The sequence below is a fragment of the Rhodnius prolixus genome, unplaced genomic scaffold (assembly GCF_049639745.1).
Source record: "Rhodnius prolixus isolate KJV_2025 unplaced genomic scaffold, Rpr scaffold_1, whole genome shotgun sequence".
Taxonomy (NCBI): domain Eukaryota; kingdom Metazoa; phylum Arthropoda; class Insecta; order Hemiptera; family Reduviidae; genus Rhodnius; species Rhodnius prolixus.
The window spans coordinates 22,346,937-22,373,555 of NW_027411581.1; the positions used below are offsets into that span (position 1 = coordinate 22,346,937).

Consider the following 26,619-nt stretch of genomic DNA (forward strand, 5'->3'; position numbering starts at 1 on the left):
AAATAAGGGTGTGAGAAACAACAGCTGATAAGATAACATCAGAAGTTTGCAAACTAGGACTACGTCTTCTACCTTGCAGATGAAGGTATTACGAATGGAAGTCACATAGTTTATTTAGCACGCGCCATCTCAGTTTGAGACTATGTCAAAATTCGCAGAATATACATATTCAATAAACCATATCATGTTATAACAAAATTTTGCTTCTAATGTACTTACAACGGCATTTCAATTCTATTTATACCAAATTTTATGGTATAAATATTTGCGTATTATTTTTTAAAGAAAACGTGCAATTCTTAAAAAAAAAAATCTGATTAATTAGAAGAGATATTAATGAGAAAAGTAAACAAAGCATATTGCGCAAATATTGGGTAAAAGCAGAAAAGTTTACTGGAGCACGGTGAACAGCAGGATCGTGCTGCAGCAGGCTGACACGAACACTCTCGTCTTTCGTACTAATTTATCTCGCACATTACTCTCGCACCGCTTCTAGAACAGTGAAATAAGACCAAACTTTAAAGATTTGCCTGCCATTACTATCCAAATTCAAAGTATTCTAAGTAGCAAATACCCAAATTGCTTTCCTTTATTACCTATATATAAGAAAAAAATTCTAACTTAACATGCAGACTGTAGTGAACAGGAATAAGATTTTTGTTTCTATTGAGAAAAAGTATAAGTTGAGAAACCAATATGCCCTTTATTCTAGAATTTATTTTATTATTCCGGTACTGGATGCAGGTCTATTGGTAACTTTTTAAATTTTTAGTATAGATTCAATTAACTATCTTAAACTCCACGCCCATAAAAACTACCAAATAACTGATACAATCGCAATGCTTACTCTTAACTATCGTAAGTGAAAGTAAATACATGTAATTAAAAAAAAAATTAGAGTGCAATAAACTACTGATAATTTTTTTTTTTGTTATTCACAATCTACAAAAAAAAAAATAAAATGTAATTAGGGAATATGATAAAAGAAGACTTCATGACTGGATTAGCTTGAGGAGAGAAGCTGCCCACCGGCAACACTCTCGCTGGAGTTTCTTGCACTACTGAAGCTGGTCACGAGGCTAACAGCGTTTCAATCGTCGTGAAGGACGATCTGGAATCGTTTTGGAGGCGAGATTTTGAACAAGAGGATTTTTAGAGAATGAAAGAGAGTAAAAGAATTTCCTATATTTAGATTTAGATTCGTCAGTTACGTATGAGATTTTGAGATCGTTATGGAGGGTGGAGTTAGAGACATAAAATGGAGTATTCGTAATCTGACGGAGTATTTTGGTTTGGAAGGACTGGATCTTTTGTGAATTGGAAAGTTTGGCTGAACCCCACAGTTCGAGTCCATAAGTCCAGATCGGTTTGAGTACGCTGTTGTATATTAGTCATTTATGTTCCAGTGGTAGTTTTGATTGTCTGCCGATTAGTCGTAACAATAATTTGTTTTGTCGGTTGAGTTCAAGTCTTTTCAGTTTAGTGTGCGGATTCCACGTTAATCTTTTGTCGATGTACATCCCAAGGTAGCGAACTAAATTAATAAGGGAAGAGGAATTGAGTCAAAACTTGTAGGGGAACATGAATTAATAATAAAGGTATAATGTAAAAATTGATGAGAAATCACCTTTTAATGCCAACAAATTTTAATGCAATTTATTAAAACATTAGAAATGTGGGAGGGCTAGGGCCATATAATCGAGTTAGCGCCAGGAATTAAACTGTAAAATCACGATTAGTTGTTTTGTGACCTCTAACAAGTAAAATACCTATTAACAGACTGCATTCTGGTCCAAGGTTATTCAACGAAAATTTACTATTACTAGTAATAGAATTTAATGTTTGGACATATATCTGCAAATAATTCTAAATCGTTGATAGTAATGAATTCTTAAGTTTGTTTAGAAATCATAGAGAGATTAATTATGGTTAAAATAATGCAGAATCTTCAGCGAGGTTCTCCAAGAACTTTGATACATGTCAGAATGAAATATGTTTCATCCCCTCCCTAAAATATTTTTGTGTCTCCACTGATAACAATGTATGAAGATGTTCTCCCTTCTACGGTATGAGATTGAAGGTCACAGTTCAAATTCGTGATATCAACGGCTTACCTGACCGTATATATGAATTCTTTTCATCAAAATTCATTTATGTGTAAAACGATTATTTGTTTAAGTTTAAGATAAGATATCGATTAGCTGCAATATCCAAAAAATCTATCCAAATATTTTATTAAAGTTTAATGGAAAAGAACAGTCGAAATCTTAAAATATCTCGGCTTCAAATTCAACAAAAGGCTATCCTGTACTTCGTACAACACTTTCAATTATCATAATTACAATTATGAAAAGTCTACCAATCTTTCTAATAAGACTTTCAATAACCCGACGGACACCTCTAAAACACCGAAGGTCTAGAACCTTGTTTCGAATCTTTCTAGACCTGAGGCACACAAAATTCTACATTTTATTCCGTCTGGCACAGCACAGAGTTTTCACTTTACTGAAAATGCGCATTGTCAAAAATTTAGGGACATATTTTTACGCATTAATACATTTACTTTCCATTGACGGGGAATACTATTGCTTTTCTCTAGCAGAGATTTTGTATCCAAGCTTCGGAATTTACATTACTTACAAAATAGATTTATTGAGCCTCATTCTCTAAGAGCACACATCCAAGAACTACCAGGTGATTAACTATAGTTCTGTAGAGAAGTTCGAGGAATAGCAGCAGGAGCCGGTAATCAGGGATCACACCTACTTGTATCTAAAAACTTCACCAATGCCTTCCAAAATATTCTGAATTAGACTCCTTTAAATTAAAAGAAACGGGATGGATGCTAATTCCAATTCAATGTCCTCTATGAGAAAGCCCCAGAAAAGATGGGAATCTGGTAGTTTTGTACGTAACCACCAATTAATGATGGTTATAAATTGGGTCAAGTTGCCAACTCGAGAAGAGGCAAGGAATGAGATGTTAGCGGTTAGAACCCTACTTTTTTTTAGCCTAGAAATGTGGTAGATGTTAATTTTCTTGAATCAACTTAAATTGCATAAATAATATTGTATATGCAGTTACGTTGAAAGTTATAAGCACACTGGTCTCACACCATATTTTAAGCAATAATTTATATGTTTCATTTCTGTACATCATGGACACAATCGTGACTTAACTCATGCTCACCAACATCAAATCCTCAATATGATCAAAACTACTGTCATTATTGCATTGTGTTTAATATGTGATGTGATTACCAGAGATGCTCAAACTGATATTTGAGCAAACTGTTATGAATGAATGTTATTATCAAAGAATGCTAGCACTGTAATAATCCGAATAGCTCAGGTGAAGAACACTGTTGTGTCACAGACTCCATCCAATCTACCAAGGTCCTTCACTACTCACGCGTACGATAGGTCAAATAATTCCGATATATTTTATTTTTACTTGTTTGTATTTTATTTATTATTATTTTGAGGGGTAACATTTAAAGCTGTTGTTTAAAACTTTTTTATGGCGCTGCTGCCAAAATTTGGACAAGCCTTCCCTGTTTAAATAGTGTATAAAAGTCGTAAAAGCATTAGAACACTACGACATGTGGTTAGCTCTGCAGTGCTGGATAATACCGCAGATTTTATCTATTATTTCTGATCAATTTCAGGTTTCCATCCAGTACCGGAAACTAAATTCATCAGTTTAGTGTTAAGAATTTAAGTGCTACACACTTTCAGCAAATATATTGTACAAAAAAAACATGAAGTCAAATTCTCAAAATCAAACTGGTGAATCAACCTCTGGTGAAAATAATACAACTAGTACCAGTCAGAAGTAGAAAAAGAATTAGCATGCATGCTACACCAAATACGGGCATCTTGAAAGAAATACCATTTTAAGGACCTACATATTTACCATTAGTAAATACATGTCAGTAATTGTTACATTTACAGATACCCATATACCTAGTTACACATAACAAAAGTACACAGTAAAGTGATGCAACAAAGAATATATTACAGTATTCACTTTTATGTCAGTTTAAAAAGGATATTTCGTTGAAAAAATGGAAACCAGATAGAAAATAAACAAGTATCCAAGTACTTTAAAGTTCAGCAATGCCAGTGGGATGTACGAGCTGGTTTAAGGCACCTGGTTTATTGAATCTCGCGGCACATATTTGGAAATGCCAGGTTGCAATTCGCTTAGGAGATTATTTTTGAACTGATCTCCTCTGTAGCGAAATCCAGTTTGCAGCACTGATTCTTATCTAGTTACAAGGAGAAGATAGATTTGCTTAAAGAAAGAAAGTGTGACGCCAAGCCCTTCTTATTTAATTCTAGATTTTTATTTAAGTAGCATGAACCTCATTAATGATTATATTATTTTTGTATCCATTCGTAAAAATTATGAAATACATCATATCATGTTGGTTCTTTAACAATTTATTCAGGTAGAAATAGAAAAGTGCAGCACATACCTTTTGGGAACCTGATTTAAGATGTGATAACATTTGAGTTCATTGACATCCGAACACTTTTTTAAATATTTTTGTTGCAAGAAGGTTTTAGAAAAAGGAAATCTAGGTACAGTCAGCTGGATTCGAACCAGAAATCTCCGCATGGGAATCCAGTGCTCTGCCTTTAAAGATACAAATTTTTATAAAATAAACAAGGAAAGATGTAATGTAGGCAATGTTTGACCAATTTTTTTAAAAAATAAATCAACGCCTGCAGCGAACATCGTTAGAGCACAGCCGATTTCAGGATAGATAAGCTCTCCATCTCTGCACAGTAAGGCACTTAGTCTTATCTGAAAACGAAACTATGGGCAACAAGCCGAGCGACCTGCTGTCATTGCAATTCTTCTGAACTAATCCTTCCCCAAATCTGCTTAACATCAAATTTTCTTTTTCATTTTGGTGTTACAGCTCCTTATATAATGTCTTCTACAAGAGAATATTATCTAGAAAAGCGTTGTTCATGCCCCTAATTAAAAAATAAATCTCCCAACACTTCAATCACTGAATTTTCCTATTTTCTTGATGTTCAAACTATAAGTGTCTCAAATATTGGTGGTAACCAGCGTGTAAACAAGTAGAGCTCAGTGGTGCGAGCAGCGATTCAGTTCCCTACCTGTCGAATTTAGAATCTGAATTATTACTACGGGCTTATCTTCAAGTGTTGGTCTTAATGATTTTTAGAAAAATGAAGGTTCTTTTTGGTTAAGTAAAAATTTAATTTAAACTGGTTGACTTCAGTTGCTGACACACCTATTTCTTTTAGAAGTGAAAAGTTGTTTGAATTAATTCTAAATCTTTGATTTCATCCTACACATATGTGGCAATGCTATCCGTTGAAAATGTGGTTATGAATTCGATATTAATCAGAAAACGCCAGTATTTATTTTTCTGTTTTTTTGAAACATTAAAGGAAATCAATGGATTTTGATCAAATGGATTTTTTTAAAAACCACTCGGTAATTTGGTAATACCGTTGGCTGAAAGTAACGGACAGTGTAAATGGCCTGATCGAACGATTCCAAGGTTACATTCACTGGAACAAAATAACTTCATAAAAACAAAAGCGATTTCTGTTTTGCTTTTTTTTTGTACACTATTTAAAAATAAAAATACCTGCAGGTACACAACAAAGCTTTTTATTTCTTCAAATAACATAGTGCTTTAGTGTAAAGTGATTTTAGTTCTTCTCTGTACAAATTATTGATTTTATTTATTTATTTATTTTTTACAGAAAAATTACTTTAAACGATTCTAAAAACGTTTAACGGGACGTTTAAACAGGATATTTAACATTAAACATTGAAGGTAGTTGATTAAAAACAGAGAAGTAACAAGGCAAAAGAATGGACATAAGAATTCAATCAAACTAATCACTATTTCTGCTCGTAAACTTGATACTTTTTGTTAAGTATTCAGTTAGTGTGATCTCCGACAATTACTATAAATAATACCTGATATCTCTTTTAAAGTAACAAAAAGTGAAGTGTTCGAGTGAAAAATAAAACGAAATATCTCACAAATTTTATCTCGTTGAAGATTTCATTTTATAAGTTTGCAGGCAATATTAGGTGTCTGTAAAAATTGTATACAAAACCACTGCAACCTAAAAGTTTTATTGAGGCTATTGTACTATAAAAATGCGAGCATAAGTGTAATTGTACAGATACAGAGGATTCTTGACCGGATGACCATCGGTTCCTCTTGTTTTAACGGAACATTTCTGAAATTGACTATCTTGTAAAAATCAATGCAGCAGTATTTTACTTTTATAAAATGAGAAAAGAGAATAATAAAAGGCCGCAGATCTTAAAGGAACAATCTAAAATTAATTAAAAATATAAGATAAAATATGAATTATTTGAAGAAAAAAGTTTGTCTTTGATTTTCTCCATCTTAGCTCGCATGTTTATTGCATCTCTGCCCGGTTTTGGCCTTTCATCAATGACAAAGTGTAGTACGAGACAGTAACGTAAGTGAAATAGAAATCTTTGCAACAAACTTATTAATCTAAGATGGATGAAAATCTGAAAACAATTAGAAATAAAAATGCGTACTATGACTGATTGATAAAATCAAATACATTATTCAGCACTTTTTTCAACAAGTTTTTTAAAAAAGTTTTTGCCTTAGCATTAAGTTCGACTTGTATCCAATGTAAATGTTGATATGTTGTGGAGAGGATATAGGCATGCAGCCTGAAACCTCCTTTTAAATATATTTGTATAAAAAAATTTAAAGTGTAAATAAACATTTTCAAATTCAATTCAACAAGTTAATTTAATTTTTTTGGAGTTAAAAAGCTTTGTATCTAATTCTGATTTCATAGAATAAAAAAGATGTTATTAGAGTACGCTTCTTGCAAATAGATTTTCTAAGAGCATCAAATATTTAATAATTCATAGCTGAAGGTAATGCAAGGTGTTGTATTGAAATGCCATTTTCCAAAGAAAAGCAAAACATCCCGGCTACCGAAAAGTATGTATTATAAATTTAAGTTCTAATTTTCTAAAATCATGATTTAAGCAAAAGTGACAGGAGATTTCCGTTTAGATGTTTCCAGTTAAAAAAAATAAAAGAAAATAAAGCGCAAAGACAACATTTGAACAAAATTCAGTACATTGTCGACTGATCTCTGGTTTAAAACTCCATATCTTGGAGTACTTTTAGGAATATCAACCCTGAGCTTTCTGGGATTGGGATTGGTGGAAGTGATAAATTCATTCAGACAGACAGCCTTTTCAATTTTTCTGCCCACAAACGAAACAGAACTTCTTCCAAAATAGCATTTTTGATCTACTGAACTCTAAACAACTTTGTTTCGTTTCCAGAGAGACTCAAAAGTAAAACACCTCTGCAATAGCAGCTGTTTAAAGAACCCTCTTTCAACAGCGTGATGTTAGTTTTTTAGCTGCTAACCATCCCAACATTGACCTATCCGTACAGGACATCTTTCCAACGTTCCAACCTTGACATCCTTTCCAGCGACATTATTTTGTAGAAATGTTCCACGCACTACAAGAAGAGAGGCACCTGTAGCAAATGATCCTTTTTGATCTTTTGAAAACTAAGTGTTATTCGGCAGTTTGAATGCTCTTTAAATTTGAATAATTTTCTAAGAAAATTCTTTTTGGATGTATCTAGAATTACATTCGGCGAATTTGGGATTGAGAAGTAAATACATTTCTTTTCAATTTCTCTAAAAACTCTTTTAATTTAAGATACAACTCTATCACTTTCCTAATGAGATGTTTGAGAGAATACGTTTACAAAATAGTTTAGACAATATTTCCCTTTAAGCTATAAACTGTACATTAATAATTAACACTCATTATTGATTAAATAATCATTTAAAGCTTATGACTCTGTAAGGATCTCGGACTATTCTAGGATAGAGAAAAAGATGGGAGCTATGAGTACGGCGCTGATCCGAGGTATGAAATCGCTAAGTCTAAGGAAATAGGTTACACGCTTTCAGAGAATGCAGCAATTCATGGCAAAGATATTGGCTGGATCTGAAGAGTATTGTGTGGGTGCCCAGGTATTCAGGACAAAAAACGTAATGAGACCGCAGTCTGCTTGGCATGGAAATGCTACCTATTCTCAAAGGACCTCATCCATTTATGGTAGTAAAATGCCGCAATAGAATAACCAGCGAATAAATAATCGTGGTCAAAGGCAGAGGATAAAGTTCTTTATTACTACATCATTAATCCAACAAGACCGGGTGATTATTCGGATCACAGCCTTCTTGATGGGTATTAGTGTAGTGAGTAATCCCTGCAACGAATACATAGCCTGTGCAAGTAAGATTAAAGTAAGAAGAAACCGCGCTAACCGTATTCAAATTTCCTGCCAGTGTGAAGGGAGTGAGTGGCCAAGAGTTCTGTACATCGAACTTACTTTACGCAGATGTAGATTGATAACTATAATTCGAATAATTTCTTTTTATGACGGCGGAAATACGTTCCTCATAATGTCACATTTCCGTGTAATGTGCAGTTTTATGATTTAGTTGTAGGTAATACATAAATATGGTTCGAAATCGGAGATTGTCAAATGTTGAACCTCCAAAATTTTAAATCAAAGTCGTGGGAGGGATTAGAACTTTTTTTTTAAAAATTTAAATGTATCAAGTCAATATCAGAATTCAATGGCTTTCCGTAGTTTTTTCTGTCCACATTGTAATGTGAAAATGGATCAAAGTTGCTGTAAGTACAATAGAATTTAAGTCTGTAGCATTCAAAAAATTCGAACATACATTTTATGAAATTGCCAAAATTTCCTCTTCCAACAGGAAGAGAAAGTGAAAATACTGATTACTAATTCAAACTTAATCAATTGTCCATGTAAAACCAAACTTGAGGATTAACTCACACATAAATTTTAATATTTTATTCATAAAATCCAATAATTATCTAAAATTGCATAAAACTTATAATTCCAAGACTAATTTGTTAATAGTTGGATGACAAAAAAATTATGCGTTAAATAAAGTCAAGGTTGATTTGTGCAAAATGTGTCGCTCCACAGAGAATATTTACTCATTTCACTCTTTTGTAATATTATTATTATATATTTATAATATTTTTAAGGTCGCTGTTTCCTGTTTTTTATTCCTATTTTTTTTTATTATTATAGAGGCACTGTGGACATCCATTAGACTTGAATGGTACTTTTGAGCGAAGCATTTACTTCATTTCTCCTTAAGATCTACTCATAGAACAGATTCTCCGGGAATGCGTTTCAAATAAAATTTTTAGAGCTTCACATTTGCAATATTAGGTTAGAATCAACAAAAAAAATCTATCTAATTTCTGAAAAATCTCCACTCTATTCAGTGGCACTTCTAATAGACAGATCTTCTTAAAACCCTTTCCATTATAGTGAGTGCCCCGCGGCTACGAATCGAAACATCTATTTTTCATTTCTCCCATTATTTTTTAAAATATACTGGCACAGATATACTCAGACAGATCAATTTTTACAAATATTTTGTTCAAACTCAGAGGACTCAAAGCCGATGTTTAACATAAAAACTCAAAATAATAAATCTGCGTAAAAATGTTCGTAATATCTTCTATTAGGATTAAGAGACAATAAAAAACTCAATAGAGAGGTCAACTATTGTTTTGTAAGATGAACAGAGTAGCAGTAGAGATCATTATAAGCATTTAATAATGCCAAATATCAACAACTTTTAAAGCAATGAAGTTCTCGTAAAAGAATACGTAGACGAATGCATTGTAGTAAAAAATTGAAAATATAGGTGCAAAATTGTAAATTAGACAACAGATTAATTTAAAACTACATAATGGTTGGTAATATTTAAATATATTATTCTCTCCCAATAAAATATCACATTTGAATAAATCAGTTTCAAGTATGAAGTATATTTTATTATTTTTACAGCTGAAACTATTCGGCAAATATACCATGCTCAGTCATAAATTCAAAATCCTTCAAAAATATTCATTGCATTTTTGTACGTAAACAAATTATTATCATTAAAAAACATTTCAAAATTATATAAAATTAATGATAAGTTCAAAATTGAGCTAATTTGTCCAAATAAGACATATCAATAACCGTTGAGTAAATTATTAAATAATTAATGTACAAATAAAAGAAAATATATTTAATGCTACTTAGGTTTTCCAAATCTTGTGTAAAATAAATAAATCTGCTTTTAACAAAATATATAAATAAAACTGATTGCCAAACTACTTTTTTATTCTAATAGAATATTCTATGAACCCATATACTTGAATATTCATTAAATTCTCATAAAATAATTTAAACTCTGTAATTTTTAAAGAAATTAATCAGAGATTGATAACACAGCTATAAAACTGAGCCATGAAATGTTATTTAACAACCATAAATATACTAAAGAACTTAGTTCAAATAACGTGACGAAGTACCCTCTACTGTAATAGCGGATTTAGAATGGGGGTCGACAGATAACATCTTTACTGACTTACTTCTAATGTTGGTGAAAACTTATAATACACACTGAATATTATTATCTATTTGTAGGCAAAGAAGCAGGTCAGTTTTATGAAGAAAGGGCTTGTCTTTTATTAGAAGATTGGAAGAAACGACTGTCGTTAGGTTGTCTGGAGAGCGTTACTCAGCAGGCTGAAAGTTCAAAGCAATCTGTCGTACAAATTCGTGATAACGTCCGGCCAGATACTCTTTGATTTTTTATCTGGCTTTTGAAAGAGCTTTTAAAACCAACTGGGGAGATCCTGTTCCAATTTTAGCACTTGCAGGATTTTAAGCTAGTACGAGAATTCAGGTAATGCTTTGACTAATTGGCACAGATAAGGATGGTTAGACTTTTTTTTGGATCCCTGAACATTCGGAAATTGACGTTAATGAAACGGTCTTGTAGATCTAAAAATGCAATGTTAAAGCTATCTATCTATATAGCTTGTTTTTGTCAGAAAGTGGTGGATAAGGGCAAATTATTCTGTGAATCCAAACCTGCCTTGGCAATGTCGAAGCGATATAGCGATGTGAGTGGAGGCAGAGGGCACTAAAGGAACTGGATGGAGATTAGAGGTATTCAGAGGTTTATAGAGGGAATTAATCCGGACACTACGAGTTACTTATTGATTCTGGGAAAGAAGCATTCAAGAGTTCTGGTTAACTGTTATCTAATAAGAACGGTAGAAAACCAATACCATCATAAGTTTTAATGTATGAAGCTGAGATGTGGTCCTTAAAAAGAGGTTTTACTTTGCAAACCTCAAAATGTCTATGGCGGAAAATACTAAGGAAGAACCATACCCCAATAATGGAACATGAAATGAAAGAGAAAGATTCATTGTATTGGGGACTCTTAGTTAAGAAGGATTAAATTAGAAAGTTTAAGATGGGCTGGGCATGAGTATATTTAGTGAATGGAGGAGGTTTGGGATTCACATCGCCAAAGCGCGCAAGTGCAGCTTAGGTAAATAGATCGGGAAGTCGCAAGGGTGCCGTATTGTAAAGGAGTGCTCTGGTTCCAGAATAAGGGTTGGAAGCCAAGGCCACCTTGAGGGTAGGCTCTAATGTAGGAAAAATAAGTTAGATCTGCGTGCAACATGTACACAAAGTTGATGAAAGATTTTCTTCCAATACAAGTTAAGAGTTTGATCCAAAATTTGTCAAAATCAAAAATCTTTGGTACCTTTAACAAATTTTATACACTTATCTTTTGATTTTGGAAATAAATGTTCAAATTTATCGACTCTTTATATAAATTCACACAAAATATCAATCCACGGGTCAAAAATAATCTATTCACAGGCCTTTCCTCGCTAACCTTTCCTCAAATCAAATTTTAATAAATTATACGCATTAAGTTAGGACGTCCAAATTCATGAACATAAGTTATCTTTGTAAATCATGATTTTGTAAAGTCTCACTTAGTCACTCTCAAGTTTTAAATGTCTTTCTTTGTTTTCAATAATGATTAGTCATAGTGTAAAAGTTATGGCTTAAAAATAAATGGACCATAAAATTCCACACAATGTTAGAACAATAAGTCAGTTTGATCCATTTTCTTTTCTGAAGGTTATCTTCAAGAGAAATACCTAATTATTGTTGTATAAAACGATCAGAAACTTGACTTGCCTGGAGTACTTGATCCACCGAGGAGACAGATAATAAATTAAGGTCTAGTCAAACTAATACAAGAGAACAATTAGTAAAAGTCAAGGATTTCCCCTCCATGTCTATGTAGTTGAAAGTTTTTATTTTAATAAACTAACAGGTGTGGTTGACTCTGGTTTATATTCTTGGTTGGAACATGAATCATTGTACCCATAAAAATGTGGCGATCATTAAAGCCCGTAACAGATAATGCTGTTTACAGTCTGCGGTGAGGTATATGCTTTTCATTGTCGATTGGAGTTTATGTCATTCAATCTATCTAAAATACTCATTGCAGTATTTCTCTTTATAAGATTTTGTAGTACAAGTTGTCATAGTTTGGCTATTGTTTAAAATTGAAGTACATAGATTTTCAGTGATTAGTGAGGTACGACAAACGACTATAGTTATTTATTATTCTACTTCTCCTCTTTGTTTAGCGTACCAACTATTTAAGAACCGTTCGTCTCTTCAATAATACTCTGTCATTCTGCTCGATCTTAGGCCGGATCTTCTCCATCTGTGCTTCTTCAACATCTTTAAATCAGCCTCAACGTTGTCGAGCCATCTCACTCAAGACCTTCTTCACACATTCTTCCTCCACAGATGATTTAATAAATATTAACATTAGATTATAAAGGGGTATTTTATGATTTATTATATATGCAAGAAAGAGATTGCTACACCTCAATATTCTTGAGTGACAAAAGTTGCCTACAGCTCAATGGTGAAGGGATGGGCTTTATTTGAAGAGTAAAAATTTAACTGAGAGAAGATTGTCGGGTGTTGAGTTAGTTATAATGGCAGACCGTTAGAATGGTAATATTAAAACTTCACTACCAATACTATGTTACATGACGAGGTATCATTTCTAGTTACTGATGCATTTCATCATTAACGTTCTACTCTTCAAACAAGAAAAAAAAAGTTTGAATTATTTGCTGAGAAGTAATGTTACTAATGTATCAATAACTTAAAGGGGCAAGATGATTTGTATATTTCTAATCCGGTTACCAACGTTTTATCTGCCCGATTTGAAGAATGCATATCTAATATTACTTTAGAATTGCAACATGTCGATATAATAATTGTTTGAACATTCGATGGCACTGTGTAACTTCGTATTTAGGTTAATGTACATATTTCTAAATTTGTACAAGTATCCTTATCGATTACATAAAAAAATTCGGATTATAAAATTGAAATTGGTTAATCTTTCAAAAGTAACATCTTCTTATTGGCTATTTAAAAAAGATTTTATAGCGCTGTAGATTATTTCATTTCAATTTGTTTCCGTCGTTAAAATCTAATAATAAAACATCCTATTACAAGGCATTTATGTGCATGTATTGCTTACAACGACGTCTGTATTGGCTTGAACTAGACTAGATGAACCATTGTATAATTATATTTTTAACAGAAATTTTATGTTAATGTTAACATACTCGTACTTTCTAGGCATTAAATCGATGCCTCAAACAATTTTAATCATCCTCAGAGGATGGGCTTCTTAGAGAAAAAATATTTAAATAGAAGAGTAGGTAAATGGAGTTTGTACAACAAAGAATTTACACAAATCAGACCTACATTATTATGTAAGAGATGTAGTTTACGTGTCATTTTAAAATGTGCAAAAAGTGCTTTCTGGTGCATTCATTACCTCATAATCCTCATGGAAGCATTCATATTTTCCAATAAAAGAGTTTCTAACAATTATTAGACGCCAGGAAATCCCGAGCTCGATTGCAAAAGTGCTGAGTGCTGACTAAATGGTTTGGGTTGGTAGAAAACAACACACCAGTCATCACGATATACATATGTACATTTAACAAAAGGTATACCATTAAAAGGATAAATATATAAATTCATTGGAAGCATCATTATGCTTTTAAGGAACTTAATATGACATTTCATATGAGGTTCCTTAAATGAGGTGTTGACTTTCTTCTATGGAATCTATAATGATCTACTGTAAGTCCTTTAAGTCGACCACTCCAAAAAGCAGATGAGAGTTAGTTTTGAGATAAATCGGGTTCCTTACCAAATACTTCGCACTCGAAACTTGCGGTCACCAAAATCTTAAATAAAAAGGAAAATATAGAAAAATATGTCGCAGAATTGAGGAATTTGGCCCAATCCTGCGAATTTGGACAAATGGAAGACATGCTCATCAGAGGACGGGTAATTTGTGGGTTAAAAGATGATAAATTAAGAGAAAAACTTTTAAAGGAAGGCGATATTACTTTACAGAGAGTGATAGACATTTGCAAATTACATGAGAATACAGTTGTTCAGATGAAAAATTTCGAAAATTTAGCATGTGTGGATGCTTTAAACAATTATAATAAGAAAAATAGTTTCATTGCCAGAAAAGAAAAAACTACTAGTAACTGTAGATATTGTGGTCTAACTCATTTGGCGAATAAGTGTCCAGCATTTGGCAAGTCCTGTAATCGGTGTAATAGAATGAACCATTTTGCGAGGTGTTGTGAGTCAGAAGGAAAAGCCATAAAAGAACTTAAAGAAAGGAACAAAAGTGAAACTGAACGTCTGTGGCTGGAGGCCATTACGATTGAGGGGATTAATATGGTGGAATGGAAAGTTCCATTTGAGGTTCAACCAAATGTGTTCATCAATTTTAAGATAGACACAGGAGCTCAGGTTAATGTATTACCTAAACATATTTATGAGAAAATTCCAAACAACGGAGTTCTGTATAAGACGGAAGCTAAGTTAACCACTTACAATGATGAGGAATTAGATGTGCTAGGGAAATGTTACTTACAGCTCAAGACGAAAAATAATTTTGTAGCTAACGAAGAGTTTTATGTCGTCCAAACAAGAAATAACAATAGTTCACCAATTATAGGATTGAAAACTTCCGAAAAATTAAATCTTATAGATCGTCGCATAAGCGCAATTAGACAGGATAATTGCACACAGATTGTAAATAGATATAAAAGAGTATTCGAAGGTATTGGTTGCATGTCAGAGGTATTTGACATAAAGTTAAAAGAGGATTATAATCCTGTAGTTCATACTGCGCGCAAGATACCATTTGCCCTCATAGATAAATTAGAGGAAGAGTTAGGCAGATTAGAACAGCTGGAGATAATTGAGAAAGTGGACAGACCCACTGAATGGGTAAATCCGGTGGTAATAGTAAAGAAACCTAATGGCAATGTGAGATTATGCATGGATCCACAGAATTTAAATAAATATATTGAAAGGGAGTACATTGATCTGCCAACGGAAGAAGAGATTTTGAGCAGACTAGCGGGTGCAAATATTTTCAGCACTCTGGATGCTTCACAAGGATTTTATCAAGTAAAACTAAGCGAACGAAGTTCAGAATTATGCACATTTGCTACGCCAAATGGAAGATATAAATTCAAGCGATTACCATTCGGCATTTCCTGTGCACCGGAAGTTTTCCACAAAAGATTTAAGAATATTTTTCGAGGAATTGAAGGGATAATAACATATATTGATGACTTGTTAATTTATGCCAAATCGGCAAAGGAGCATGATGAAATTCTGATGAGTGTGTTGCAAAGAGCACAAGACGCTAACATAAAATTTAACATAGAAAAATGTTGTTTCGCAAAGGACATGGTAAAATTTTTGGGTCACATCATAACGGCTAAGGGAGTACAACCGGATGCAGATAAAATTGCAGCGATCATACAAATAGAGACACCCAACAACAAGAAAGAGTTGCAAAGAATACTGGGAATGGTGACTTACGTTGGAAAATTCTTGCCAAATGTTGCAAAGGTGACGGCACCATTACGGGAACTACTAAAAAATGATGTTGCGTGGCAGTGGGGTTCGGATCAAGAGAAGGCCCTGAATGAGATCAAAAACATGTTGACCAGTCAGCCAGTCCTGCAGTATTACCATAGGAAAAAACCTTGTAGACTAACAGTTGATGCTTCCAGAGATACAGTCGCTGCGGTGCTGTTACAAGACAATTTGCCCGTTATATACGCCTCCAAATCAATGACGGAAACGCAACAAAATTATGCCCAGATAGAGAAAGAGATGCTTGCCATCGTCTTTGCCTGCCACAGATTTCACCAATACATATACGGAAAATCAGAAGTAGTGGTTGAAACAGACCACAAACCTCTAGAAACAATCTTTAGGAAACCATTGATAAAGTGCCCGTTGAGATTGCAAAGGATGAGAATAGCCTTACAGCAGTATGATATACAAGTGATATATACACCAGGAAGAGACCTTCTACTAGCAGATGCCTTGAGTAGAACGAGAGCGAAAGAAGACAACGTCTTTGTTAAATGGATAGAGAACAGTTTAGTGGCTCAAGTGAATCTAATTAATAACTTCATACCAATATCAGACAAAAGGTGGCACCAAATAAGAGAGGAGACAAACAAAGATCCATGTTTGATGGAATTAAAAAGGCTCATAGGAAACTGGCCAGAAGAAAAAACGGAGCTCAATGATAAAATGCAGCCATACTGGGATCTAAAAGAGGACATAACAGAAGTAAATGGAACTTTGCTAAAAAATAATAAGATCATAATTCCTGAAAGCCTCAAGAAGGATACGTTACAAAAAATACATTACAGCCATTTGGGAATAGAAAAATGTAAATACAGGGCACGAGAGTGTGTGTTTTGGTTGCACATAAATAATGATATTGAAAATTTCGTACGGCAATGTACAGTCTGCATGAAGTACCAAAAGGCACATATTAGAGAACCGTTACAAAGTCTGGAGATACCTCAGGGACCATGGGAGCTTATTGGTGTTGATTTATTTGCGTTCAACGAAAAATCATATTTATTAATAGTGGATTACTTTTCAAAATTCGTGGAAGTAAGCGTATTGAATTCATTAAGCAGTCAAGGAGTAATCAACTTATTGAAAACTGTGTTTGCACGTTTCGGTATCCCAAAAATTGTAAGGTCAGATGGTGGAAAACAATTTGATTCAAGAGAATTTGGAAGATTTGCAGAGGAATGGAGCTTTGAACACCGATGCTCTAGCCCGACCAATGCTCAGTCAAACGGAATGGTAGAAAGGCACATTCAAACAATAAAGAAAATGATGAAGAAGGCGAGCGAAGACAAAAAAGAGATGGAACTATGTCTATTAGAATATAGAAACACACCAATTAGTGAGGAATTACCGTCACCGGCAGAGATACTATTTGGACGTAAAGTTAGGGGGCTTTTGCCCTACAATCCTATAAATAGGAACTTTGAAGGAATCAGAGAAGCTCTTAAGAAGAGGCATGAGATGCAGAAGGTTTACTATAACAGAGGGAAGAAGGAGTTACCAATGTTACAGGAGGGTGAAGAGGTGATGGTACAGAGGGAAGGAAGATGGGAGCCAGGCAAAGTAAAAGGGAACCATGGTGATAGGAAGAAATCTTACGATGTAAAGATGAATAAGGGAGGAGAACTATGGCGGAATAGACGATTCGTAAGGAAGGTTAAAAGGCCAGAAAAATATAAAGACTACGATTGTTCTTAACTTTAAAGTAGCGAATTAAAAGAGGGAGATGTAAGGGATCGAAGTTGAGTTATCAATGTTTTAGTTAGGGTAACATATGTTTTAATAGCAGCATTGTATTATGATTATTGTTGATGGTAATTGCAATAAAAGTTGTTTTCTATACTAAGAAAGTATTCATTGACAATTTTCATATCAACATTATGGAGATTGTGAGAACTTACAAATATTAAAAAACATATCGAAACATTGTCTTTAACACAAACTAAAAGAACCATTTTTTTCAACCTTGCCCTTAATTTTATTTATTATATTGAATATTATTTGTTATTATTTCGATCTCATAATTTTAATAAAGGAAAATGTCTGAATCGTTAAATAAGGTATTAAAGAAAGCAAATAATGCTCCACCTCATTTTTAAGAATTATTAGCATTGAGAGAGATTTATGGTACATAGTTAAATAGGAAACATTATCACTAATATGGAGAATATTTAAAGTTCAAATTTTGTCTCTGAAATTAAACTGACTATGTAATACATTTTAACTAGAACAGTCTAACTGAATAATACGAACATGCCAATTTAGGAATATTACAATTTATTTCTAACTATTAAAACATTTTCAAGCATAAATTGGAAGAATTTATTGATGCGGGCATATAATAAGAACGGAAATCATAAAAATTAATCTAAAGCATTTAGATTTCCGTCTAGAAATTAGTGTACAAAGAGGAAATTGCGACTTTTTGTCGTTATTTCTATTATGTGACTACCTTTATTAAAATCATTGAGTTCTATTTTCAGTTTCTTGGATTTCTTCAACTAAAATAAGACTTTTCATAAATCGTTTGTTATGATAACAAATGTGTTTCACAGGAATATCAATGTACACGTACACTTCTATTATTGTAATAAAATTTTTCTTAAAAGGAAGAAAGAGCTTCCACAAAATCTTTATTAAATCAATTAATTTCCAACTCGATCTCTAATTCCTGTAATGTGATATCTGGCGTTCTCTTCAGTAAGATATTGTCTTCGTAGATAGATGGCTGAGTAATACAATTAAATTTTCCGACCCCTGCGAGTTGGTTTTGATGGCAATTTACGGCGAAATCCTTGGTCAAAATATAGAGCTATCCACTTTTATATTCTCAGAAAGATTATCTTTATTAACAATATATTTTATTCATCGAATTTTAACGATATATTTAGTAAAAGCTATTTACATCGAAGACAAATCGAAGACAAATGTTGATCCTGTCACAGCTGACTTGATTTCGAGAAACAGACCGTGTGCCGCATTTCCAACACTTCTGTGGTACTTTGTTTATGCCACCTGGTTTACATTTCTCTATCTCTTCTTTTCCAAGTGGCGTTACTTCCTTGATCTCTTCTACATCTATCTCTTCTTTTAAAGGGTTTCAATCTACAGTTCCCAGAAATGTCTCCGAATTACTCAATTCATCTTACTAATTCTTCTAATTTCTTCCTTGAAAGAAATAAGGGTAGGGACGAATTGCATATTTTACCTCTAAGTCGAATGCAACATGTTCTTTCATTTTGATTAGTGCTCGATTTATTGATCATGATTCAAATCTTCGTAGCTCGAAGAAACTTTTACCTTGAGAGTGGTCGGGTGGGCGATCACATAAGATTATTTTAGTAACTGCAACTCTGCCTGTAGAGTTGTTATTTTCTTTTTTAAATCCTTTAGTACGATTATAGTTAATGCTGAAATTTATTCCAGAAATGGAACATACATTTTTTTTTTTCAGTGACAATGAAGACTATTTTATTCACAATTCGTGATGTGAAATATTCTTGGTTACCTAGATCTCGAACTAATTTTATTTGAAACACCCAGTGACTGTTAGTAGTAGCATGCAATTACTAATACAAAAGTAACAAATATTACTACTCAATATAGTTTGCAGAATGTAGAAAACAGTTAAATGTTAGTTTCATTACCTACACTACTCAAATGTTATTGCTCTTGCACTCTAGGTCACAATGCAATAATTTTTAGTTATTCTAATCGTTGTCACCTTCAGCAATGTTTGCGTGCTTTGGTATTCTCTTCCTCTCTTAAAGCGAAAAATGTTCAAAGTTGATAATTTGTTTAGAGAAGCTCTAAAGTGAATATAAAAGTTTGAAAATGTTCAATAATTAAAACGGTTAACGGTTGTTTTTTATGTAATAAATAATCTATAATTCCTGTAAAAGTGGTCGAATAATTTTTTGGATATTTTTCTTCAAAACGTTAACTCTAGTTAACAAGTGTTTTCATTAACATGACGAATACTTCTACATTGTTAAATAAAGGTTAAACATATACAGCACGCGCGCTTCCATTATAATATGTGTCATTGGGTCTCCTCCACTGTATCACATTTCTTTCATCAGAATATCCTCTTTATCTTGGATCTGTATCTGCTAACTATAGTGACACATGAATGCTAGCATCTTGAAAGTTTTTCTAGACAATTTTCAAAACATTCTCTGCGTATAATAGTCAGCACTCTGATCATGTCAAAATTCAGTTTTTAGAAATCATTAAAATAAATAAAAGCAGCCTTTGAGGATTTCCTTCGAGCAAAACGGGACATTTAAGAACAGGTTTATAACTTTAAAAATTTTGAATTTATTTCTGATATTATGTCGAAAATAACGAAGTTGAAGAAAAAGTAAATAATTACAATATTTGCGGTAATTAGTTAATTGTCCATAAGATACGATTATTATTTTATTTATCTCTGAGTATGGACGCCAGAGTTCCATTAAGGTGAAATTAAATAACGATATCATTTTTTCATCAGATCTATAAATTTAAGATTGTGTTCATTTATTATTTTCATTTTTACTGACATCAATTTACGCTTTTTTGTGCGATTATGTAATTATTTGGTAATTGTTTCTTTCTATATTTTTATAAATGAATTAGATGTGTTGCTTTTTGAACAAAAAAATTCCGCTTGCAAAACACCAAAAACCTAGATGTTTGATGTTCTGGGTAATGTTTGATCACCATTAAAAATTTCCTTTAAATATATGTTGATTACACTAACCTAATTATAAAATGATGTATTTACTGTGACAGACGGCAACTCTTGATTAGTTGACATTTTCAAAACCAAGCTCATTTCAATAAATAATTTACTACTTATTTTTGAAACGTTGAAAACGTTTCTACAAAAAATTACAGAATATTTATTTATTCTCCTAAAAACTCAATGGATTATAAAGTGTTTTAATTCATAGAAATTATGAAAACGACAACTTCAAAGATTAACTCAACAATTTACTGAACTATATATTAGACGGTAGGAAACAAATTAAAATCTTAATGACTACTGATTTAATTAAAAATAATTATTAAAATTAAAATAATAAAATTAATGAATACAATTAGCAATCAACATCTTAAGAGAGTAAAAAAGTTGTACACCGACAGAATGTGAAATAGCAATAAACTTCTATAATCATTTCATCTAAAATCATTGTTAATTAATGTTCAGTTGATTATCAATAACTTGATGAATTATCTATGTGGGCGAATTGTGGTAAATTTAATGGCGATCTTGTAGAATAATACCAAACCTTCTTCACTATTTATAGGAGATAGAATGAGATGGCAAGTGAGAGAGAGTATTTAGCTGGTGAAAGGTATGGATCTGGTGTACGGACGAAAATGTGCACTTCAAGGCTACTGACGCGCACACGGCCACCCTTAGACATCATACGGGCCTATAAATTCTTCTGTTGCTCCTTAAATATTAGAATAATAGTATCCTAAGAACATATCCTTAAAAACAATTGAATTTCTACGATTATACTGTCTGAACAGTGCACTAAACTAAAAAAAAAAATAGTTCTAGCATCGTATTTCTGTTCTCAATCTATTACTAGAATGTAAACACACTTTATGTGAAAGATTGTGGAGTTCATGCACAATACTAACTAGGAGACCCACTAGAACACTTTACTATTCTCTTTCACACACTTATACAGATAACATGTTAGTTTCTTTCTCAAAGCCTACTTTTTAATTTACTTAACTTTGCTATTTCACAAATTAGTGATTATTCTGCACAATAAATTGCAGAAAAACCGATATAAATATCTTTGTTGTAGGAGGGTGTTTTTAAAATAATTTGGCCAGTCATTAAGGATACATATACTTCTTCTTTTTTTTTTTTGTAGCTGTCTTGATTCTGAAGATGTTGACAAGCTGTGGGCGAAGTCAGGGTAATTTCTCATGCATAAGCCATAAAAAGAAAAATAAGCAACAGAATGATAAGCCAGAAATTCAACGTGAAAACAGGTTCTTTAACCAGGAAACCGTGTTCTGTGCAAGAAACTTTTACTACTTGGAAAGGAAAATTAAGGATACCTCTCCTAAAAACAGAATTAAGAGGAAAAGGATACTTCCTGCTCGCTTTGCCTCTGCGGGTAGAAGACCATGATGTAGCGACTGGAACACAGAAGTATCGGTATGACAGGTAGGAATTTGATTCAGAGAAATAAGTAAATGAGGAGATGTCCTTAAGTTCCAGAGCAGACACATTTGATTGAAGACGCTTCATATTTTTGGATACCCGAGAACGCTCTTTCCGATGTTCGAGTTCCTTCCTTTATTTAAGTAACCTTGATATGTCACGAAGATGTAACAGGAATAGTATTTAGAGCAGATAGATTTCAATCCTGCATTCAGCCCGATGTTGAGGACCTAACGTCTATTTTGAGAGACGGATCCAGTTCCACCTGTTAGCTTTTGAGCTGGAGAGGTTGTTACTTAGGACCAGCATGCGTCAAACATGTTCATGCCACCAGCCTGTGATAGCTAAGGAAGAAGGCACTAATCCTAGTGGTTCGCTGGTAACTGGTTCACGATTTCCGTGCCAACTTAACCTGGTTTATACTTTCTTCTAAACACACGATCCTGTGTAAACTATAACAAGAGCAGAAACGTCTCTACAAAGGAAACAATTTACCAAAACTACTGAAGAGAAATAATAGGCCTTGTAAAAAGGCGAGGTATTTCTACTAGTTCTCTAGACAGTTTAAGGAAAAGCTAGAAATCTTTTCGCTATGGCGATGATGCAATCTCGCCATGCAGCGGCATGGGTCTCTGGCTTTTTGAGACTAGAGAAGACCATCTCAGGTATGGTGGGTAAAAAATCCTGGACCTCGTAAACAGTGGGGATGCTGTGTTCTAGACTTTTCAAAAATTGGTACCCAAGCCTTTATTATTGCTGTGCCTTGGTGTACAAGTCCCGTCTCGAGGCCATACAAGAGCTCAACAAGTCTCTTTAGGAAGAGGTTGCTTTGGAAAAGAGGTTCCTAAGTAGGCTGGTACGTTTTAGAGAAATATACAGAGAACTAAAACATAAAATTAAGAAATTGGCTTTTGCTCGCCTTATACGTCAAACTCGGAAGTTTTTGTGCTTAACACTCTCTATTATAATATTATTTAGTATGTTGGATCATCCCCTTTATGAGATAAAATCTTGCATAACTCTTTAATGACATTTTAAAGACAAGTGTAAATACTCTTCCCCAGAAGATTACTAAAATTTTGCTGGAAAAGTTATCCTTACAGTCCTTTAGCATTCGAAGGATCCAGAGTATAATTTATGGGTCTCTTTCCCTGAAAAGATTGCTTTTCTTTAGATCATTCTCCAGCATTCTTTATTTAGTTATTAAAATTACAGTCAGTCCAAATCTTATAACAAATTCAGGAAAAACAATTTTAAGAACAATAAGTGATTTGGGTGAATGATGATTTTATTTAAAATAAATGGAGAAAAAAAGAACGAAAATTAAAATTAAGTTTATAAGTAGGTACATTCAGATTCTACGTAACGTCTACTGTTTTTAAACTAAATAAAGAATAATGAAGAATATCTATATACTAAAAAAATATGTACATGGGAGCGATGTGTATATCCAAATTATTTTTCCGGATTCAAAAATTGCATCGTGAGGCGGACAAATATCGCACCTTAAGCAAATTTTGAAGCTTTATAGAATCTTTTATTTTAAGATAGTTAAATAAATAAAGATAGTTTTAAGAATGAATAATCTTAAAAAATATTTATAACATCGCTACGAGAACGTAGAAAACATTATTTATTCACCAACTATATTTGTTAAACTAGACTTTCAGTCATAAAATAAACTCTTTAGAGCAGTTGCAATAATAAATTTTGGTTGCAATTGGATGCTATATAGCAGGATCGTCAGATTACTTAAAAGGACTGGAAATAATCCCAAGATTATGCTACATTTCGTAATCAATTATCGAATCAAAATTCTTTCCTTATAGCTGGTATTATATGATAACATGCGTATGTCATGCATCAAATATAGTATTTATTCAATACATTTGCAAACTTTTTTAAAATAAAAATTGAATTAAATATAAATTAACAACCCCGTCGCATAAAAACAAGAAATGTAGACTTTGTCTCGGATAGTTATATAAACAGAAGTTGTCTGACAAGTACAGTACATTAAAGATGAACATGATTTACAAAGCAAAATGGCTTTCGTGGACATACCTATGGTGTAATCAGATCGATTGGTGGAACTTCAAACCTAGAGAGCTGTTTGGTAATACCTAGGTATAATACCTAAGTCTGGAGACAAAATGCGGGTTTTATGTGACTCCTGTTGTGAAGCAGTTTCACTTAGGAGTTCAGGGTTTTGTACGTATATATATAATTCAGATGTATATGTATATTTGAATATCAGAAAGTCTTCTTAAATTGGTAATATGTGAATCACGCACATACAACCGGTATAGCGGGACTAGGTATCTTACGTTGTAGTTTAAATTACTACCAGATTAGAGTAGCATCACAAATAAAAGTAAAACTTATAACTGGTTTGGTAACGGCATTGTTCTTGGGGACTTCCTAGAGGTATAATGGAATAGCGGGTAAAATTTATTTACACAATCAATTTATTATACTTAGATCTGCTTTTCAGATGATTCAGTTTACACCATAGATGTGATTTAACGCACCTGGTTTACTTTTATGCCATTTTAAAATCATGGTTTACATACAAGCTACGTCAAGTGTTAAGGATAAACTTAAAGCTTTTAAATAATTCATTTTGCGAATGAAATTCTTAGAGGGCTTTTAAGAATAATTATTTTAATGTTAGTTATGAACTTTCCTTCAATATTTATTCTCTTGGTTCGCAATATCAGGAACAAGGTGAACATTTAAGTTACAGAATTTTCACAAAGAAATTAAAGACAAGTGGCCAAACGTGGTAATCATATTTACGTTAGGGTTGTATTTTTATTTTATTTTACAAGAGTGATTGGATTGTTTGGTAATATGTATAAAAAATAGTTCTAAAAAGTGACTAGAGATTACGCATTTTTGAAACTCACAGAAACTAGTAAAAAATAAATAAAAAAAATCCAGATTGCACACATACAATTACTGTTACAATTATAAGTGAACAATTTTCTTAAATGATTATTTCCTCCAAATAATTGGGAAGCAGTGGGTGTGCGTAGATAGGCAAGCATATTATACGTCCCGGTATGACGGTACGGTCCCGGCGTCCTGGCCAATGTGTCATTTTCTTATTTGATAAAAATAGATAGGCTGAGCGGTGATATGGTTCAGCCTTAGTAGTATTTAGGTTCTCAATAAACATGTGTGTTGTGGTTTCTATTAAGTCATTTATTTTTGCTGCCTCCTGTGGATTTGTTTTCAATTTTGAATTTGAATTTAGGAAAAGCTACATGCTGGACAAGTGCAAGTCATTAACATTTCGAGTATTGAGTTATACAAGTGCCTAAATCAATAGAAGAAAGCCAGGGTGTGATCTGTTAGATTTTTCTTTCTCTAAGTAGATCTCATAACTAAGTTTTGGGGATAAAAGTGTAGAAAATTAAAAAAAATAATTGCAATAAAACCTCGTACAGGAATTACGGGGATAATCCCTAATTCGTACATAGAAAAGCTAACTTGTAAACGGTATCAAAATAAACTCCGTTTATCAAAGGAATGGGAGCTTTGTTCATTTGCGTAACTAGCCGAGGAGACTTAGGACGCTGACACGGCAGAATGTGAAATGTAACAAGGTCTAACTGGCAAGGGTCTTTGCGGTTTCTTAAAGAAAAATTAAAAAAGAACAATACCGCTTAGAGCATCTATGGTAAAATTAGTCTTTATAGAAAATAATGTTTCCATAATATGAAATGTTTTGTTTCTAATGAAAAATAAAACATTTAAGTCAAAGAAAACAAACAAATGTTCTGCAAGGATTCTTTGAGCAAAGCATGTCCATATTAAATGAATTTTATGGTGTGGGTGGAAAGTTAGGGAGCTCATAAATAGTTTTATCTATTTAGACTATCCAGATTCCTTTAAAGGAGGTTCATCTGAAGTTAGTTCGGCTGATTATAGATTTAAAATTTAGCTTTTTTTTTTTCTAAAAACAGAGACAGAACAGAAGAAAGCTCAGAAAGCCGCGAATAGAAAGAAGAATCAACAGACTTACCAGAAGGAAGTCCATATCTCATGAAAGCCGCTGATAGACTGAAGGGATTCTAACCTTGGTTGTTGCAGTTCTCTCCAGACAACAGCACAGACACTCACTCATACAGTGAACAAAGTAATAGTAACACCGTAATGTGAAGGAAGATGCCGAAGAGTGAATGTACTTGTTCTGTCTCCCCCGCCATACATTACCACCGTACTGTATCCACCCTACTGCTTAGTCTACAATTTGTTTACCCACTTTTTTATTTATATAAATTTAATATTTCAATGATGAATTCATTAAGCAGATTAGCTTCTGTATCCATAATTTTAAAAGGACCTTTTTTTTTTCAAAAACATCTAAAACAGAATCTAGAGTACTCCCTTTCGCTCTATTAAAGCGAATCTGACTTCACAAAACTGTTCGAACGGAGTTGATTTATGTTATATAGTACACAATTAATGC

The 26,619-nt window shown here is 33.0% G+C and overlaps 1 protein-coding gene across 2 annotated transcripts in view; it reads right to left on the bottom strand.

Annotated features, from left to right (window-relative positions):
• LOC141457732 (uncharacterized) overlaps positions 1 to 26,330 on the bottom strand; it is a 40,372-nt gene extending 14,042 nt beyond the window's left edge. Inside the window, exon 1 of one of the 2 annotated variants that reach the window (XM_074134971.1) lies at positions 26,173 to 26,330. In XM_074134971.1, coding sequence (XP_073991072.1) covers positions 26,173 to 26,187 — 15 coding nt within the window. In that variant the 5' untranslated portion in view covers positions 26,188 to 26,330. The remainder of the gene's footprint in view (positions 1 to 26,172) is intronic. The other variant, XM_074134965.1, reaches the window with a different exon arrangement.
• Between the last annotated feature and the right edge of the window lie 289 nt (positions 26,331 to 26,619).